The sequence below is a fragment of the Muntiacus reevesi genome, chromosome 4 (genome assembly GCF_963930625.1).
Source record: "Muntiacus reevesi chromosome 4, mMunRee1.1, whole genome shotgun sequence".
Lineage (NCBI taxonomy): Eukaryota > Metazoa > Chordata > Mammalia > Artiodactyla > Cervidae > Muntiacus > Muntiacus reevesi.
In genome coordinates this window covers 19,004,236-19,024,666 of record NC_089252.1, presented here as the reverse complement: position 1 = coordinate 19,024,666, position 20,431 = coordinate 19,004,236, and the positions used below count along the sequence as shown (strand labels likewise).

Genomic DNA, 20,431 nt, shown 5'->3' with positions numbered 1-20,431 from the left:
CTCAGAGTTGCCACCTTGAAGAACAAAGCCTCGGGCATGGTGAGCATAGCGGGAAAACCTGCGGTTCTCATCCTTCCTCCTGGCTTTTGTATTCCCTGGTGGAAGAACCACTCTGCTTTTTAAACTACTCCTGTCAAGTCCCCGCCGCAATTATGACTGCTAACTGGTTCTACCTTGAGGGCCACTTCTTACCTTCTGTCCCAAACAAATCCGCCTCCCTCACCCCTTTCTCTGACCTAGATGTCCCCTCCTTCCTTGGGTCTTACTTGCATCGAGGTCTACAAGGCTAAGACAGGCTGCTGTCGAGGGAGCCACAGAATCCCAGGGCATGAGCCCCCAGCATGCCACAACCTGAAAATTTCTGATGGCTCCAGCACCTGGGTTTCATCACTGGAGAAATGGAAGCCCAAGAGGGGAAGCACCTTGACCCAGGTCATGCCCTGATGTCAGAGTTAACCTATTGAAGGAAACGTGCTCCATGTCACGAAAGGGCACCTCTACTGCACTGGTCCCTCCCGCCTCTGGAAATGCGCCCTCTGCACCATCTGCTGGCTGCCATAGAGCCAGAAGCTCCACGCGGGCAGGATGGTGACATGCATCTCTGCCTCCCGTAACTGAGCACAGGAAAGTGCCCATGCTCTGAATGGATGGGTGTGCGTGTGTGCACGCATGCGCATTTGTGTGTGTGCGTGCGCATCTGCACGCGTGTGCTCATGCGCATTTCATGCAGACTAGAGATGGGCAGGAGCAGGGATTCAGGATGCAAGGGACACAGACTTTGCTTTTCCAGTCTTGCTGTGAATAGAGGCTCAAGAAACCTCTTGGAGAGAAGGTGAGTATGGCTGCTCCCAGGTGGACAAAAGGGGTCCTACTGGCAGTGCGGGGATCTGAGAGGAGACTGGGAAACTGGAGCTCTCCCTCCCAGACTCCAGACTCTGACCCTTCACTGGGAGGTGTAACTGTCACGTGACTGACCTTTCTCGCTAGCCCTCTCCATCTCAGGTCACAACTACTCTGCCCTTGCAGCCCCTCCGGCCAGAAATCCAAGCGCCATCCTAACCCTCTTTCTCTCACACCCCCTTGAATTCCTTCCAAACAGCACCAGCTCCTTCACAGCACCTCGAGTGACTGCCATCCCCCTGGACTGAGCGGTCCAGGCACTAGACCTCTGCTTGTGGCCCCATGGTCTATCAACACAGAAGCCAGCGATCCTACTCAAATGCAAGTCACCCACAGCCCTCTGCCCCGCAGAGCTCTCCAGTGGCTCCCTTAGCCCTTCATTTCAGTGGAGACGCTCAAGTCCATGCAGTGGACTGGGTTCCTACACGAGGTGGCCCTCCTTACCCCTGGGATCTCCTTTTTTGCTCCCCCAGCCCCCAACCTGCCATAGCTCTCCATCATCCCGGCCTACTGCTGGTCCTCGCACACACCACCTTGCCCTCGCCTTGGAGCCTGTATACCATACCCCTCTGAACCCTGGCATGACTCCCTGCCTTCCCGTCTTCAGATCTCTGCTCAAATATCACTTTCTCAGCTAGGTCTACTGTGACTACCTGATTTAACTGTAACCAACAATTTCAAAACCCTATACAATTTACTCTTTGATTGTATGTCCTTGTTTGATATCTGCCTCCCTTGCTAAGGACAAGGATTCTGATCAGTATCACTCATGCTGAGCACCTAACAGTGGCTGACGCACAGAACTGTGGAAGTGGCAGAGGGCTGGCAGCCTGGTCCTGGCCCGGGAGCAAGCTGGGATGGCAGGAGGGCACCGCAGTGGGGGAAGCCAGGCTGGGGGTGAACTCTTGATGACCAGGCAAATCTCCCACCTCCCCGCCCCCCCCCCCCCGCCCCTCCCCGCTCCCCAGGAAGCTGCTTCATCCAGGGGAGTATGTGGCCTGGAGAAGGAGTGGCCTGATGGTGCCTCCAGCTTTAAGGCAGGACTCAGAGAGCTGGGGAAAGTGACACCTGTCCACTCATCACGGGCTCTGCGGAGTGGGCAGGGTAAGTGGCCCCAGTCCGGTACATACAGTCACCCTCCTCAGCCTCTGTCCCCTCTTGTTTTGTTTTGTTTTGGTAAAGTTCTCTTTGAAAAGTCCTGTTCCCTCCTCTCCAGACTGAGCTGTGGGGAACTGGAGGGATGAGGTGGTCAAGTGTTGACAGGCCTCCAGAGCTGGAGAGTGGAGAGCCAGGGAATCTGGGAGAAGGCCCCAGCACATGTCTATAGCGCCCCACCACAAAGCCTATGTCGCCCAAACTTGCCTAGCCCTGAGCTTGCCATCGGCTCACCCCAGGATTTTCTGGCAAACAAGATTGCCAGTGTAGACCTTCTCAAAGCAGTTCCCTCCCTCCTGCCCCCTCTTGGCTCTGCAGCAGGGGGCTGGCCATGCCCATTTCTGCCTGGGATGACCACAGCTCTGCACCTGCCCCCTGGGAGCAGGTCCAGCCGGGCGCAGCGGGTCCAAGGCACAACGAGGGTCCTGGCAACAGAGGCCAGAGGAGGCGGCGGGTCCGTCCGGTATCAACCTCCCCAACCTCCCCGGTCCCCGCGCCCCGGCCGATCCCGGTTACCTGTGCGAGTCCTGGTCTCCCCCGGGGGACGCTCCCGCTGGCGCTCAGTACGGGCGATTGGCGTCTTTGGGCCGCTTCAGCTGCACCTTGAGCCTCTTCATGCCGATCTGGAAGCCGTTCATGGCCTGGATGGCGGTCTGCGCGCTGGCCGGGTTGTCGAAGCTCACGAAGCCTAGCGAGACACGAGGGACGAGGGCCTGGGTTTCCACGGGGCCGCCCCTGCCGGGAGGGGGCGGGAAGGGGAGGGGGAGAAGGGCGGGCGCCGAGGGCCGGGGGCGGGGTGGGCGGAGGCCCCGCCCACTCCCGCCGAGCCTCCGGGGGCGGGGCTAGAGGCTCCGCCCTTCTAGGCCCCCGCCCCCCGGCCCGGGCCTCGCACCCCTCCCCCACAGCCCTCGTGCGCGCGGCCACTTCCGGGGCCCGCGCTGAGGCGGCTCCCGGCTCCCCGACTCGCGCGGGCCCACGCGGGCCGCCCCGTCTCCGCCTCGGCTCTCGGCGGCGCCACTGTCCCGGGCGCCCTCTCCCCCACCCCGGCCGGCCCCGGCACCTCAGCCCCCGCCTGCGGTGGGAGAGGGCGGACACACCTGCGGGCGGAGGAGTTTATTGGACACTGTCCTCCCTGACAGGAGGGGGCCTGGCAGCGGGAGGGCACGGGGGGCCGGCCTGGGGAGAGAGAGGAGTGCGAGGGGAGGGAGGGAAGGCGCCCCGGAGCGTACGTCGCCGCCGCCGATCCCGGCCGCCCCCGTGGCGAGCGCCGCCGGCCGCGGGCCGGGGCCGAGGCGGGGTCCCCGCCGCCCCTCCGCCCGCTCCGTCCAGGCCGAGACCCCGCCCCCAGCCAGGCTCCGGGTGGCCACCCGGGTCAGTCCACACTGACTCGCGTGAAACGCCACCTCGCTCCCAGGGGCCGGTCGCACCACCCTTTTCTGTTTAGTATAGCTCCATCCTGGGAGCAGCGGCTCTTGCCCTGGACTAAGCACGCGCCCACTGACGCGTCCCCTGTGAACCACTCATAACACTGATAATGATGTAACAGTGATAGTACAAATTGACACTATTAGCGAAAGTTCGCTGAGAGCCTTCTCCGTGTACTACAGGCTGCAGAAGAGCTTGTCGAATGTTCACTCCTCCCAACATCCCAGGACAAGGATATAGAACCATTCATGGCCCCCAGTCACCTGAAGCAAGCAGTTCCCCGGTGGGACTGGATTAGGTTCCCAAAGTTGACACCTTTTGGAACTTCGAATGCATCTCCTATTTATAACCTACACTACTGCTGATTGGGAAATCAGCATTTCCCAAAACAGCTCTAAACGGTGCTCCTTGAGAGAGGACTTTCTGTGGCCAGGTGGGTTTACAGCCAGGTCACTCCGGAACAGTTCCTGGCACATTAACCAACAAATACACCCCCCTCCCATCCCAACTTCTCTCTTCTTTATGGCTTTTTTTTAAACCTTGTATTTTCTGGAATTTATTTGACTTTGGAGGCCGTTTCTCTAGTAAAATGGACTTAGATCCTGCAAATATGAAACTGAGCTTGGCAAAGTTTCCTGGCCATCCTGCAAATGTGCCTCATTTGGGCGTTTGTCCCCAAATGGCCATTAGATATATAAGGGATAGATGTACAGACCCCGCCGAGGTAGAAAGCTGTTTCTTGGTTAACTATCTGTGGTCCCACGTTCCTGCCTGAGACCCCTCCCTCACTCTCCCCATGTGGTGACCCTTTCTCGCCTTAACCTCCACCCAGACACTACCTCTTCTGGTCTCTTTTCTCTTTCTCCCTCCTGCATTTCTGCACATTTTCTCTTGGAAGCATGCATCATCAAAGACGGGGGAGGGATGTGTGCAGGTACATGTGAGTGTACTCGAAGAGGGCTAGCATGTGAGCTCAGATGAGACTGGTCACAGCTGGGCCCAGGGCAACATATCCAACATCTGTATTCATCTATACACCTAAATACACAGGAAGGATTTCGGATTACCCGTAGTTAGAAATCAGTGTGAGTCATCTTTACACCTCCCCCTCTCATGCCCTCCTGGCCCATCCCTTCCCCACAAAACTACAGTCAAGCTGTCAGCAGAGCAGTTTTCAAATGTGTGAATGGTACATCTGTTACATCGCTCTTTTTAGGCAAGCTAAAAGCCTCCCTTCCTACCAGGACAAGATAACCTAACTGTTGGTGACAGCTCCCTCCCCGCCCCCCCCCCCCCAAAAAAAAAAAACAAACAAATATGGGCGAAGTAGGAAAGAGACGGAACAAAGATAAAAAGGGCTGGAGATGCTGTGTAGGGCGAAGGTGTAAAAGGAGGGAGAGAATTTCTGGGAGGAGGCAAGAAGCCCAGCTTCAGGTTGAGTGTTAGAAGCCTGGGGGTTGGGAAGGGTTCCAGGCTCAAGGAACTTTTCTTCCTGAATGTTCTTAACTGGCTAGCAGTCAGGGCAGGGAGCATCTCCCCGCTGGCCCCCTCGGCAAGGCTCTGGGCACCATCTCCCATGTACCTGGTTTCCAGGGCTGTGTCCTGTCTCCTAGAGCCCTCTGCCCCATTCCTCCCACCCCTGAGAAGGCGCCCGCCTCCCAGACCGTGAAGGCTGTGCAGGCAGGATGCCCTCCTGGCGGCCCTCCAGCCTGTCCTCCAACACAAAAACCATTTGGGAGGCTCACGAAGGCCTCCAAAAGATTCTGTTTATGGTCATAAAGAGCAAGGGAAGACTCTGGGGAGTTCATTTTCACAGAGGACCATGTGTGGAGCAACATAGCCCTTTTAGGGGGAATAAAAGGGGCCCTAGCACCTCCTGAAGGTCCACTCTGACTAGGTCCGTCACATGGAATATCTTGTGTAACGTTCACAGCATCACTGAGAGCTGACCCCTGAAATCCCCATTCCACAAATGCGGACACTGACCCAGAGAGTAAGCGCGCCTGTGAGTGCATGCTGGGGAGGCAGCACAGGCTGGGCTGCCAAAGCGAGGGAGGGAATCCAAGAGACTGAAGGAGGAGCCACTGGGCCGGCCACTGGGCGGGATCCTGGCCTTTCTCAAGGCTGGTGGGTGTTCAGTGCTAGATGTTTGTTCAGGAAGAGAGAAAGAACCAGAGCAGAGGTATACGGGGGAGGACTTCCAGAAAAGTAGGGCAAGTCTTTGCTGGAGAACTTGAATGAGCTAACGGCAAGGATAATCTGGGGTTGACTGGAGGGAGTGGCACAGCATAGATGCCAAGGGAAAAGGCTGCAGATTGAGCCTGCTCCAGTCTGGGTACCCAGCAAGTCTGGGCTCTTTGCAGTTTTCTTCTGACTTATGGAACATCTGAGGCTTACTTAGAGACCAAATGCAGCTGATCTTCAGTCTGCTGTTTTTACATACGTAACTGTAATTTGTCAGAAGAAACACCAAATAGTGGAGGGGTGCACCCCGGTCTTTTCCTTTGGCCTTGTTCTCCCATCCCCCAGAGAAATGAGTTGCTGGGCAACTCTATGCCTCTGAAGTACCACTGATTTTTAGTGGCAGCTGCTAGAAGGGAAGGGACACTGTGCAAAGATCTTGACTGCCTTGGGGAGCATCATTTCCACCCCGAAGCCCTTCATGGACCTGGAGAACTGATCTCCAAACTGGAATCTCCTTAACACATGCTTTCCGGCACTTCTGCACTTTTGTATCTTTTCCCCTCCCCCATCCCCAAGAGGGGACCCAGGTTCCCTGGTCAAATAAGGATCCTATTCTGTCCTCATAGCCCCTGAATCTGGGGGTCATCCTGGAGGTGCTGGGCTGACTCAACTGGTTCCATGTGTGGCTGTCTGGGGACCAGAATCCTCAATTCTGGGGGACTCAGGAGTAGATCAGACCTGAGAAAGCAGCTCTCATGGAGGCAGAAGAGGTGGGAGAGGAGCTGTGGTGGTGTGGAGAGGAGAGGTATGGTGATGAGGTGGGTTTCCAGGAGGTGAAGCAAACTAAAACTCGGGAAGCCCAGCTGAACTGGAATTTCAGATAAGCAATAAATACTTTTTTAGTATGTCTCCAATATTGCATGGGACACATTGCACATAATATTTGGGACATGTGTGTGTGTTAGTCACTCAGTCATGTCCGACTCTGTGACCTCATGGACTGTAGCCCACCAGGCTCCTCTGTCCATGGAATTCTCCAGGCAAGAATATTAGAGTGGGTTACCATTCCCCTCTGTAGGGGCTCTTACCAACCCAGGGACTGAACCTGGGTCTGCCACCTTGCAGGCAGATTCTTTACCTTCTGAATGACCAGGGAAGACCCATTTGGGACATATGTATACTAAAAATGTATCTGTTACTTATCCAAAATGCCAATTTAACTAGGTATCTTGTGTTTTATCTGACAACCATACTCCTAGATCCTCCCAAGTCCTTTGTCTCCCATCTAACACTCTGTTCAGGAGAATTTCCCAAAGGTATCTTCATCCCGTTAACTCCCTCATCTTCCACTGCCTACAGCACCATATGAAGCATCTTCACCTGAATGACTGAAACGCTCCCCGGCACAGACTTGCCCTCACAGCTGGTCTCCCCTGAACCTTCCTTTCTCCCCAAAGCCTCCAGCTTCCTCATCCACTAGCCTCTGACTCTCCTCATCCCAGCCCCCATATGCTCATCCATTCTATTTCCCCCTGCTTGGAATTCCCTCCCCTTCTGTCTGCTTGCATCCACCTGCCTGTCTCATTCCTCCATTAGTTGGTGCCTGGCAGATCTCACTGCCATTGAATAGATATGATTTTCATCTAAGCTCAGACCTGAGGCTTCTTGAGGGCAGGGACCAGTTTCCTCTTCCTGATTCCTCGACAGTTTCACTCTGGTGGCCTGAGGGGTGGGGGTTCGGGGAGGACGGTGCATTGGATGGCAAGAAGGGAGCAAAGAGCAGGGTAGACAGAGAAGGGGGGCAGGCGCAGGACAGAAAGATGGACAGAGGAGGCCAAGGGGCCAGTGGGGTAGGGACTTCAGTTGGGTGAACCCCCCACCCCAAGGATCATGCTTAGCTTTGACCCCCAGGGCCACTGTAGCCTTGAAAGGAGAAGGGTGCTGGGAGAATGGCTGTTGTGAGGCTCTGCTCCCTACCCCTCCTCCTCCTGCCCAAGACGGGTCCCTTCCCTTCTCAGTTGGTGGGAATTGAGCTTTGGGGCTGGGAGAGGAGGCTCTCCCTTGGACTGGGGGTGGTGGGTAGGAGACTGGATGGGAGTGGGCAGGGAAAGCCAAGAAACCAAAGAACGGAAGAGAGAAAAGAGTGAGAGATGGAGGCTGGAGGCTGGGCACAGGAGCACTTGGGAGTGGGGGCGCGGCGATGTGAAGAAGCATGTTAAAAGCAGTTGGACACCGGTAAATTGGTGCGAACACCACCCTGTCCTAGGTGAAGTTGGTTTGTTATCTTTACCCACCAAAGCATTTACTTTGGTTAGTCGCCCGATCCACAAACACTTTCGAGGAGATGACATTACCGAAAGGGAGGAACATCTGCATCAGCTCAGCGTCCCCAAACTCCTGGGGCAGATGGTAGATGAACAGGTTACAGCCCTCGGGCCCTGCGGTGGGGGGGGGGAGGGGGTCGGGGGAGGAGGGATGGCGGGGTGGGGGAAGAGAGAGACAGAGGAGAGGTGAGCGAGTTAGGCAGCGGCAGCAGGGAGGGGTAGGGGCGAGGTTAGGAGGGGGGTCTCATCCAAGGTCCAAAAGCGGCCACGGAAAAGTGGGGAGCTGCTGAGCCCCGGGTCTGAGCTCTGGTCTCCACTCTGCCCTTGAGCAAGTCTCTGAACCTCTCTGTGCCTCAATGATCTTTTCTGCATCACAGGGTGCCTGGCAACTCTAGGACTCCAGGGGTGTAGGCAAGAAGTGAATGGGGTGAACGTGCCTGGTTAGTCTTGGAGGAGAGATGCTGAGGAGAGGCAGTGGGTAGGGAGAACTGCCCAGCACCTCCCCCACAGGGGAGAATGGAGGGAAGTGCTGGGGGCAGTCCTGTCTCTGCAAGCCTCACTCCCCATTTTCCCCCAGCCAAAGGCAGGACTCTGGGGCCTGGAATGCCCATCCTCTGTCCTGGCTTGCAGCCACTCTTTCCCGCTTGATCCCCAAAGGCCTTACCCTCTGCTGCCCTGAACCTTAAAGTCAGCCCTAATCTTGAAGGTGGAAACCAAGATTTATCCCACCTGCTCCAGCAAGCCAGGTGAGCAGAAAGGGCTTCATAGAAAGGTTTTGTGATGGGATACCCACAAGCAAGGGTACCACCAGCTTCATCATATAAGACTCCCCATTTCAACAATAAGAGCCCTGCCACTTCTGTAGTGCTAACTGCATGCCAGGCTGCTCTGTACACTTTATGTATATGTTAATTCACTTAATCCTTACAGCTGCCTTGAGGCTACTGTCATCCCCACTTCACAGATAAGAAAGCTGAGGCCAGAGAGGTTAAGTCACCTGCCAAGTCACGTAGCTAGAAGGTGATGGAACCAGGATATGAACCCAGACCCAGGCTGTCTGTCTCCATGGTCTGCGTCCTCCTCTCTCTCTACTTCCCTATCATAAATTTCAGTGCCCCAGAAATCCTGAATCCTCTTGGACTCCAGATAGCTAAATTTCCAGATAGCTGAAGATTTACATGTTTCTTTTAAAATAAATTTATTTTTTTTTAAATTAAAACATACTGGCAGTTTCTTTCAAAATTAATTATGAATTTGATGGGGGAGTATGTAATTTCCTCGTTTCTGTCTCACCACAGCAAAAATTTGAAGCGACAGACGGAAGAGTGTTACAGCTCTGTTACAGCTCAGTTTAAATGCCAGATCCATGTTACAACTCAGTTTACATGTTTCTTTTTAAATGACCAAAAGGCTGAGTTTTAGGTCTTTGAATGAGAAATCTCTCCAAGCTGCTTCCTCTTTTTCTTGCATCTAAAATAAAGTGTACCACATAAAACTTGACCTTTTAAACTGTGTGTGTGTGTGTGCTCAGTTGCTAAGTCATGTCCCATTCTTTGTGACTCCATGGACTGTAGCCCACCAGGCTTCTCTGTCCATGGGATTCTCCAGGCAAGAATACTAGAGAGGGTTGCCATTTCCTACTCCAGGGGATCTTCCTGACCCAGGGATGGAACCCATGTCTGCTGCATTGCAGGTTGATTCTTTACCACTGAGCCACCTGCAAAGCCTAACTACTTCTGACATACTTCTGACTTCTGTTTTTACATCTTCCATCTATTTCTGTACCCTTGAGGTACAGATAGCTTAGCTGATAGCTAAGAGTCCTCTGACCACCAAAGCCTCCCTCTGAACCAATGAGCTCCTCGCCCCTGGTCCCTGCCCCACACCATCTGCCCATCCCTACTCTCTGGCCTCCACTCCCAGGATGGCGCTTTCAGAACAGGTGCAAGCGAGCTCCCTCACCCACTGCCAGGGGTCCCAGTGTAGAATTCCCCAAGCACTGGTGGACCTTCCTCCCCACCACACCCACCTCCCTTCCCCTCCAACCATGGCATGTTTTCACTGGTTCATACCCTATGGATGTTTCCCTCGATGGTTCCCAGCTAGATGTGAGTCCGAACATCTCTGGGGCTCCCACAGCCCATATTCTGGGCAATACTGAGGCTCTTTGTCCAGTAGGTCTGGGAAGATTTCTCTCCAGCCAGAAAGGGGCACTTTCTAGGGGGCAGGAGCATTTGCCTCCCCTATACTCCTACTCTGCTCTCCCTGCATTCTGACACCCACCTTGAACTTGGGGGCCTCCCTACAAGCTCAAGTCCTGCAAGCTGCTTGGATGTTATTTCTGTTCTCCTTAAAAGAGACGAGAAGCCTCGAGGGGCAGAGCCTCTGCATTCCGTCCCCTCAGCATGGTGTGTGGCTGAGCCCCACAGGGCCAGTTCTCCCAGTCCCAGGCTAGCCCCCTGCCCCCTCACCCCCAACAGTGGGCCTACACATTGTCATTCTCGGGCTACCCTGGAGCCCTCAGTGCATTCTCTAATTCCCAGATTATCAAGCATCCAGATGGCACAACCATAGGACTTTGGATATCAATCTGGTCCAACCCAGCCTTCAGAGAAAAGAGGAATGGAGCTCCAGAGACAGAAAGTGATGGGCCTGGAGTGCACCATGTCCCCTGGCACAACAACCCAGGTGGTCTGGGGCAGGCATCCTCAGGGGCTTCAGGCATCTGTTCTCAGGGTCAACTCAAAGACAAGGGAGCTGGAAGACAGGACCCCATCAAACTGGTCTCTGTGAGCATCCCTGAGCTTGTTCCTGCTCAGCAGCCAGCATGTCCTGTTATTTCAATGGCATTGACACAAGTGGTGGTGACCATGTGGAAAGAGGCTAACCACTGGCATGCCTGGAGGAACACAGCCTTCTTGTTCATGCCTCTTGCAAAACTGGACATGGCTTTGGTCTGGCTCCATCCCACTCCATTTCCAGGCTCACCTCATACTTGGCAGCACCCATGCCTTGCCTTTGCTCCTGCTGTTCTCACTGCCTTGGATACCCATCTCCCCATCTCCAAATCTGAAGACTTCAGGACCCCAAAGAATTCCCCAAAGACCCCACTCCCAGCACCGTGAGCTCACTCCTGTATGCAGTGTACCTCTCTAAAGATCTAGGTTCACATCTCACCCCTCCCCCTTCCCTGCTCCCCCAGGGTACCAAAGTCAGGGAGGATGGGGACAACAGTGGGAGGCCCCCCTGCCCGAGGGGAGGCCAGAGTGGGGACTGGTGTCGCCAGAGTGGCGACACAGGGTCTGCTCTAGGGAGCAGGGCGTGGGGGTGGGAGGGCCTGATGCTGCTCTGAGATGGAGAGAAGGTACGTGGAAGAATTCAGAGCTAGATGCATGGGCTGGTACAAAGTGTGAGGTAGCGGGTAGAACAGGGAGCAGATGAAGGGGATGGGTTTACGCCAGTGGTAGGGGCTGTCACGTGTGTTGGGGCAAGCAGCACTGATCTGCAGCTGTGTGTGTGTGTGTGTGTGTGTGTGTGTGTAGAGACCTCTGAGCCACAGGCCAGAGTGATGCAGGCACTGACTACAAGGTGAGGGTGGGTCAGTCTGATGCCATAGTGGTGACAAAAGCAGTAAGGGCCCTTGGGCACAGTTCTGGGCCTGAGATGGGCAAAGCTGGACCCCACCACTTGTGACTCTGATCTGACTGATGTGGTGCTGGAAGACACGGGCTGGAGGGAGGAGGGCAGGGCAGGCTCCAGGGCCACAGCCCAGGGAGGGGAGCTGCTGGCAGAGGCAGGCTGATGCCCTATCCCCCACCCCCACTTCACTGATGGGCTCGAGTGTGACTTGGAGCTGCAGCAGCGCGTGGCTGCAGGAGCGAGCAGGGGGCCTCGCTGTGCACCCAGCTGGGTTCCTGTGACTTGATCTTCACGGGCCCTGGGAAGATGGTGACACAGGTCTCGGGAATGGCCCCCTGCACGTGAAATGAGACAATGCCTCACATACAACTTTGGAGGGGGTGACCAACTGGTGAGAGAAGGGCGGCATGCACAGTGAGAAATCAGCAGGTGACTGCTGGAGTCTGGAGACAGTCTTGAGCTAGGTGACCCTCACATCCCTCCAGGGAGTGATTGCCACTGTTCTCATTCTACAGGTGAGGACGCCAAGGCTGAGAGAGGAGAGGCCAAGCTAGGACTCGAACCTAGAGGGGTTCACTTCAAAGACCAGGCTCTCAGCTGTCCAGGCTCTGGGGCCTGTTTGGGACCACAGAGCTTTGGACTAACAGCCCCTAGGTCATTTCCAGGACTAGCCCACCTCCCATAGCTCTGGGACTGTCTGCTGCAAGGACTACGAGCCAGCGATCTGGAAACCACTGGGCCTTTCTGGCCATGTGGGCTACTGGAGTGGGTGTGGTGGCCTCACTGGCAGAGTGACCCTTTTCATGTGGTGGGAGACAGGACCCCATCAAACTGGTCTCTGTGAGCATCCCTGAGCTTGGACTTGTTATCCAGTCCCCATGGGGCTCCAGACTCTGCAATGGGAGGACTCTTAGGGTCTCTAGGAGGTTCCAGCATCTGAGGCCATTGGCCTGCTGCCCTGCTCACAGCAGGGCCTCAAAGGAGGCTTTCTGGGATCCCCTTATGTTGCTAGGCGTACACCGGAGCACCCCATCTCCTCACCCGCCCTTGGATCCTGCCCTGGGAGCTCCAGGTGGGCTCTCCTGCTCACCGAGAGGGCACAGCTTCTGCCCTAGATGGAACTGGTCTCCCCACTCCTGCCCACCACCCCAGCCATGAGCATCCCTATGTCTCTCCTTCCTCTCCGCTGGACAAACATTGCCCATTGTGGGAGGGGCGACTCCTGGACCCTGCCTCCTCCAGGCCCCCACCGTCCTGACCTCCCTCCACTGGGGTTTGCAGAGTTGCCTGTGACATGCACCTCCGCTCCACCTCTCACAGTCCCGCAACCCCCCTCACGCTCGGCACAACGCAGATGTGGTCACCGTGCCAACAGAACAGCACTGCCAAAGGCTGGGGGAGCAGCCTCTTTGGGGGGAGAAGGGGAGGGGCATAGGAGCCCCGCTGGCAGACTCACCTTCTCTCTGTTGCTGGGGGATCATTGGAGGTGGCTGAGGAAAGGCCTGGCTTATCTGACCATAGGCAGCAGGGTAGGCGGCTGCTGGAGGACCCAAGGGAAGAGGCAAGAGCGAGAGACGGTGATAGTGACACGAAGAGAGACAGGGTGAGGGGCAGGAAGAAAGAGAGAAGTTTCAGTGGTGAGCAGTCAAAGCAGACCAGTGAAAAAAATGCACTTTTAACATAAAGTCGGTTTTTAGCAGTAATAAAGGAGAAGCAGCAAAGGGAAGACTAGAAGTTGCATACATGCACTGGTGTGTGTGCATGTGTGTGTGCATACCGGTGTGTGCATGTGTGTGTGCATGTGTGTGTGCGCGCATGCCGGTGTGTGCATGTGTGTGAGCATGTGTGTGTGTGCATGCCGGTGTATGAATGTGTGTGTGCATGTGTGTGTGTGCATGCTGGGGTATGCATGTATGTGTGCATGCTGGTGTATGTATGTGTGTGTGCATGCCAGTGTATGCATGTGTGTGCATGCCTATGTATAAATGTGTGTGTGCATGCTGGTGGGTGCATGGGGGAGGTGAATTTAATCTGCTACAAGGGACAACCCCACATGTGCAGATAACCCACAATAAAGGATAATCAAAAACATCAGAATGGAAAGGATGGCCCCACACCACCTGGAACCCACCAGGTTTCCCCTTCTCTGAGCCCTAGCTGCCTCGGGCTCACACAACCTCACCCGTGCTCAGATGGCACCTGTGTGGGAGGTGGGGAGTCACCCTAGGTGTGAGCTTGGCCTCTGGGATCCTGCCAGTGGCTGGTTCCCCAGGGGCTGAGGACTGAGTTGAGCAAATCTGATGCTTTCTATATTCAAATGGAAAAAGGGTCAGAGGAGGCACAGGACTGGCTAGACCCTCCTCAGCCTGGCCTGGCTCCCGAAGGGGTTCAGAGGGCTCAGCAGGTGAGGAAGAGAGTTTCCCCTGGACTCTAGGTGACAGCCAGCTCATGCGGACCCCCATATACCAGGCAGCCCCGTTACCCTCCGGGGAGATACTGCCAGCTCATCTGAACGCAACAAGTAGGGACCCTGATGGGGCCAGACAGCGGGACCCTGGCTGGCAGAGATGATTGTGGGGTGAGTGTGTGTTTGCACACATGTGTGTGTTATCCAGCCCAGAGGCAGGAGAGAAGCTTGGCTGACAGCTGACCTTGGGCTTCCCACAGCAGCTCATCACATTCAGTGACCCGAGGCCACCTGCCCGCTTCTCCTTTTTTCTACCTCTGGTGGCATGTCCTCCGTGTTCCCTGTCTTCCTCGCTCGGGCCCCACTCCTGTTGCCTGTGTGTGGCTGGGAGTTGGGGGGAATGAAAGCTGCTTCCCCTCCTTCAAACAAGCATCTGTGCTTTCTGGGCCAGTGGCCCCCCAGCTCCAGTCTCATGCGGTGCTGCTGGGAGGCTGGTGCCCCTGGACAGACCCGCCCTGGCAGCACCATGGGGGCGGGACATCTGGCCTCGGAGATGCCGCTTCACAGTAAGACTAAAGCTTAGCCCAGCTCACCAGCTCAAATGGGGTTCTGACCCCCCACCACTGCCAGGATGAATGAGGGTGAGGTAATCTCGGCCTGATCACCAAAGGACGCCTGCAGAGAGCGAGGCAGCCTGCTGGAGGGACCACAGCTCCCTGTCAGCCCCTCCGCACTCCCCCGAACCCCCACACTGCTAAGCCCATGCTTGGGTGGGGCGGGGCATCGGTGCCCAGGCACAGAGGTGCCCGCAGCCGGGGACCACCGTGGGGACACCGTGGGGACGCGTGGATACTAACGACCTGCATACTGCTGCACTCCGGCGTAGGCCTGCTGCAGGGGGTCCGCGGCCGTGGGGCTCTGCGCTGCAGGGGAGCCAAAGGGCAGAGGTCAGCAATGCCTGCTCAAACCAGCCCCTCCCCCACCACGCCCCTGGAGATGCTGCTGCGGCCACACTGCCTTCCTGGCCACTGCGGTCCCTGTCCTGGGGCAGGACATCTGAGGCAGGCTCCCTGAATGGCTGGGAGGGGGTGGCCCTTTCCCCAGCCTGGGGCCCTCAGGAGGGTGGTGGGCTGCTCCCCCTGGTTGGGGGCTGTAGGCTGCCGCTTTGGGGGGCAGCAGAAAGTTTGGGGGGCTCATGCAGAAGGCTGGGGAGGGCAGGGAAGGAGACAACAGAGGGGGGCTCGACCATGAGGGGCTGGGTGGGGGGACACCTGAGGGATGTGGTCCTGGAGAAGGCCTATGTGAGAGCAGGCAAGGGGGACAGAGGCTGTCAGGAGGGTGGTCTCCTCCTCACTTATCCCTAGTCCCCAGCGGAACTGGGGGGCAGAACCTGAAAGATCATGGAGGCCTCATCCTGCCATTCTCTCTGGGCCACCCACGCCTGCTCAAATAGAGGGACCCCCTCCCAAATTCTTTAGGAGTTTGCATGAGGCACACAGGTCTTCCATTCCTGGGCATGCCCATGGTAGGACTGACCACACAAATGAGATCTTCCCCACGGTGCCCACAGACACCGGGGACCCAGAAGACCAAAGGCCTTATCACACCCGATCTCATGACTGGATATCCACCGCCCAGTGCCAGAGCACCAGAGGCTGATACCTTGGCAAGCAACCCGGGAAGCTGGACCGGGGAACAGGCTCGGTTCACTTCTGTTGCCTTTGTGGTGTCTGCAGACATGGTGGGCAAAAGTCTGGATGGTGAATGGACCAACGGTGAGCTCTACCTTTGGTGATGCAGGTCAGTGATGACTGAAGTGGGACTGGGCTGGCCTTGGGGGCCCAGGGAGATGGGTGGGGAAATATCCAGCCTCATTACCTTTGAGACCAGCTGGAGAACACAGGGAGATAGAAAGGAAACCATCCAGGTTTATCTGCCTGGTGACCCAAGCGAGCCAAGCTAACTGGCCATGCCAGGCTCCGGGGCCAGTAGACCAGGGAGAATTCCCAATCCTCCTGTCTGAGCTCCCTCCCCTGAACCTCTCAGTAAAGTCACACTAGAATGACAGCACTGGGTGTCAGGGGGGCAAGGGAAAGTCCTGGGCCAGAGGTCCTCGGGGGAGGGCACAGCTCAGAGGGGTGAGCTAAAGATGGGTAAGGATGCAGGTTCCTTCCCACCTGGGGTTGTCCAGGACAAAGCCTATCCCTCTGTTCCACCCAGGGTGGACACTGGAGAAGTGGTGGTGGTGGTGGTTGGCCACATGACCGCCTGCTCCCTCCCCACCTGACTTGCACCAGCCCTAGCTCCCTGGAGAGAGAGAGCTATCTTGCTTGTCCTCGTGGTCTACCCAGCTCCGGAACTGGCCTTTATACCATCTAGAAAAAAGATATCTCTTCTTTGGGCAAAGTTTGGGCCCTACGCAGAACATAATGTGTACGACTTATATGGCAGGTCCCTCTGCAACGATGCTAGGATCACAGCAAGTGCTCAGCAAATAGTGTGACGTAGAGAGGAATGAATAGTCCTTATCATTTCAAAAGCCATCCCTTCATGGTGTTATGTGGCAGAAAAGGCCACACTGTGTGCTTCCAGCATGATCTCGAGGGCAAGAGGGGAGAGTAGAGATGCTACCTGGGGCTAGGTAGTGGAGAAAAGCATTTCAGAGCCTCCTCTCTACTTCTCTGCTTAATGGCCTCATTAGTAACTGCCAAAGAATGAACACTTTGAAGGATCTCGCTCATTATAGCAGCTCCAAACTCCACATTTAAAGATGGTAAATTAATTTTTTTAATGTACTACTTTTTTTCTTTCCTTCCCTTCATCCCTCCCTCCTGCTTTGGCAGGGGATTGTTTATGGGATGTGCCAGATTGTTACAAATGGGGGAGAGAAACCCTTCCAAATTCCATGAGGGAAATAGTTCACAGATGTTGATGGGGGTGGGGAAAGAACAGGTTTGTCAAAATCCAGAGATCCAGATGGGCCTGTGGGCAGGGAGGGGAGGGGGCGGTGAAACCACTCAGATGTGCTGGGGACTGTATCTCCCAGCCCACGAGCCTGAGTGAGGAGGAGCCCAGGAACCTGAGATGGGTGGGGTCTCTCCCACCTCCAGCTTGCCAAGCCCCTCCCAGCCTGGAGCCTTCAACAACACTCCAGATTCCCCTCTAGGCCCTGTCACTTCATCCTCTAGGCTTCTCTGACCTCTTTGCTATGCACTGAGGGGTGAGGTGTGGCAAAACATGGGGAGGGGATAAACAGCAACTCCAAGTTCAAAGTCAGGAAATTCTCCTCCATTTCTCTCTGGCTCGGTAACCTTGTTCTCTGCTGCTGGTGGAGCTTGTATATTCTCTGGGTGTCTGGGTCTCACTCCAGAATGCTGAAATCAGAATCTGGGCATCTGTGGGTTTGCACAGTAGATTCTGGCGGGCAATAAGAGTGCGAAGCACGAATGTGCCCCCCAAGGCTGCCCTCCTCTGCTCTAGTTGGGTCAATGTCCTTACACCCTCTGCCCCACCAGGACGGCCCCTCCGCAGCACACTGCTCCTTGCTCATCCGTGCACAATGAACTCTCCCTTCATTTGAATCCTTAAGCATCTCAAGTCAGAGAACACTCACTCTTGATGAAACTCTGCTGTACCATATTCTGTCGATGCATACTGTACTCTTGCCTGGATTCTGATCTCCTCAGAGATCAGACCATGTCCTGCCCTCCTTCTGGGGCCCCCCCTTTCATCTGTCACAGACTGGGCACTAACTGGGGCTTATGGGGACTCTGTGACCTCATCACCTGCCCTCCAGGAAGGAGGACAGAGCTCTCATCATCCTATTGCATTGCCTCTTACCAGTCTACTCTAGAGCTTTGGGCCCACCTTCCCTGTGCCAATGCAAGTCCACCCTCAAGACCAGAGAGAGGCCCTGCTTCAAGTCAACAGGGCAGTCTTACCACAGAACTGCCAAATTTTAGAGGAACAAAGAGAGAGTCCCTTGGACTGCAAGGAGATCAAACCAGTCAATCCTAAAGGAAATAGTCCTGAATATTCACTGAAAGGACTGATGCTGAAGCTGAAAACTCCAATAGTGTGGCCACCTGATGCAAAGAAGTGACTCATTGGAAAAGACCCTGATACTGGGAAAGATTGAAGGCAGGAGGTGAAGGGGACAACAGAGGATGAGATGGTTGGATGGCATCACTGACTCAAAGGACCTGAGTTTGAGTAAACTCTAGGAGTTGGTGATTGAATGGGAGGCCTGGCATGCTTCAGTCCATGAGGTCACAAAGAGTCGGAGACGACTGAGCCACTGGATTGAACTGAAAGTTATTCAAGGGCAGGCCTCCTGGATCTTCCTGTGTGCCAGAATTCAAGCAGGACCCAGGAGCTGCCCAAGGTTCTGGTCCTCTGTTCAAGGTGCTGACCACAGCTTTGGTATGCAGCAAGGGACCGAAGTGGTGGGTACTAACCAGTCTAGCAATCTATATACCTCCACTTCCTTCCTGGAAGAGTCTTTTCCTACTTAAAACTAAATATAATTATTCTTTTAGCATCTATCCCCTCATTTCTTTGGGTCAAATTCACTCTCAAGTAATTTGCAGTTACTAGCCTCTCTTTTGGAGAAAGAGTGCTCCAGTACTCTTGCCTGGAAAATCCCATGGACGGAGGAGCCTGGTGGGCTGCAGTCCATGGGATCTCAAAGAGTCAGACATGACTGAGCAACTTCACTTTCACTTTTCACTTTCATGCATTGGAGAAGGAAATGGCAACCCACTCCAGTTCTTGCCTGGAGAATCCCAGGGATGGGGGAGCCTGGTGGGCTGCTGTCTATGGGGTCACACAGAGTCGGACATGACTGAAGTGACAAAGCAGTGTAGCAGCCTCTCTCTACCTGGTTGAACAACTCATCTATTCTCTTCTCTCCCCTGAGGGAGCCCCAGAAATGGTTTTTTTTCACCCATCAGACCGACAAACACCCATGGACCTATCTTCTCTCCCATCAGAAGCTCCCTGAAGGAGGGCAGGATCTCTCCCTGATCACATTTGGGATTCCACCAAAGAACAGACAGAGGGAAGGAGCCACACATTCCCGTGATAACAGTGAGGGCAGGGGCAGGAAAGGATGAGGAGCATGCCGCATGGAGAAGGAAGGGGTACCAGATGTGCTTACCTGGGTAGGGGTGGATGCCATTGGCAAATACAGCTTCTGCAGCGGGTTGCCCATTGGCCTGTGGGGGGAGGCCGGTGAAGCCGTTCACCCCAATGGGGGACGGGATGCTAGGCACGGCTGGTGCAGTGATGCCTGGAGGGGTGCTGCCTCCTGGTTTTAGAGGTGATGAGGGGTGGAGGAGGGGAGACAGGCAGAACAAAGGCAATGAAGGTCGACCCATGGATCTCCACCCCCTGGCTCCAAGGGCCCGGGCACAGACTTGGACCTCACACATCAACTCAGTCCGATCTGTGAATCAGGCCTTGGGTTATCTCCCTATGTGTAATGACTCTACTCATCCCAGCTGTATCTATTCTTCAAATTGGAGTCCAAATCCCACCTTCCCTACAAAGACTTCCCTGACCACTGACTGCTCAACCTTGGAGCTGCAGCACATAGACCTCTAAGTGTCCATGACTTTGACCACAGTCAGTCTTCTTTTAGTCTTTTTCAATGGTTCGTGTTCACCCCAGCTAAGTCAGGATGGACTGGTCCTTGTTTGGCCACCAAGGGGATTCTAAGCTGTGGCTCTGCTCTCTGCTATCTTGACTGGATCACTGATGGGCTGATCTGCCTTCCCATGAGGGAGTCTGGATACTCAGGTGGAGGGAGTTACTTTCTTGCATTGTGGTACTTTCTTGCATTGAGGTACTTTCTTGCATTGAGGGAGAAAGGCCTTTGCAGAGTTCAGATTCAGCCCTTTTCATAAACAAATTAGACACCCTGGCTACCTCGAGTTAAGACAATGGTGATGCTCACTAGGGTGAGGGTAAAGTTGGGATTAGATGACAGCACACTGCCCTCCCTATACCAGGTATGGATAGCGTCTTTATTGTACTGAGGCCCCAGAGGCTGGGAAGGGCCTTCCTCTTCATGTAGGAAGCAGGGAGGGTCTCTCTGTGGATAAGGACCTGAGGTCATCAGGAATGTCTCCGTTGGGGATCAGAGCTGTGGGGTGGTGCTCAAGTTGAGGCTAGAGATGGAACAGCCTTTTATAGTTTTTAGCTGGGAAAGGAATAGCTCCTGGATATTGGGAATACTGCTACTATGGCCTGAGAGCAGAAAGCCAAGGAAGCTTGATGAATGAGAGCCCAGCCCTTGGAGCTAGACAGGGATGCTTCACTTTGAAATTATTGGCATTTATGGCCACACATTTCTTTGAAGGGAGCTATCCTGAGCATCACAGGATATTTACCAGCA

The 20,431-nt window shown here is 55.1% G+C and overlaps 1 protein-coding gene across 9 annotated transcripts in view; it reads right to left on the bottom strand.

The window, feature by feature from the left end:
• Positions 1-20,431, bottom strand: part of CELF4 (CUGBP Elav-like family member 4) — a 310,706-nt gene that overhangs the window by 8,306 nt on the left and 281,969 nt on the right. For 5 of the 9 annotated variants that reach the window (XM_065932331.1, XM_065932332.1, XM_065932335.1 and 2 more), the window contains exons 8-13: positions 19,193-19,342; positions 14,892-14,957; positions 13,084-13,167; positions 8,019-8,102; positions 3,153-3,231; positions 2,572-2,743 (exon numbers count right to left, since the gene is read on the bottom strand). In XM_065932331.1, coding sequence (XP_065788403.1) covers positions 2,572-2,743; positions 3,153-3,231; positions 8,019-8,102; positions 13,084-13,167; positions 14,892-14,957; positions 19,193-19,342 — 635 coding nt within the window. The remainder of the gene's footprint in view (positions 1-2,571; positions 2,744-3,152; positions 3,232-8,018; positions 8,103-13,083; positions 13,168-14,891; positions 14,958-19,192; positions 19,343-20,431) is intronic. The other 4 variants (XM_065932334.1, XM_065932338.1, XM_065932339.1 and 1 more) reach the window with 2 other exon arrangements.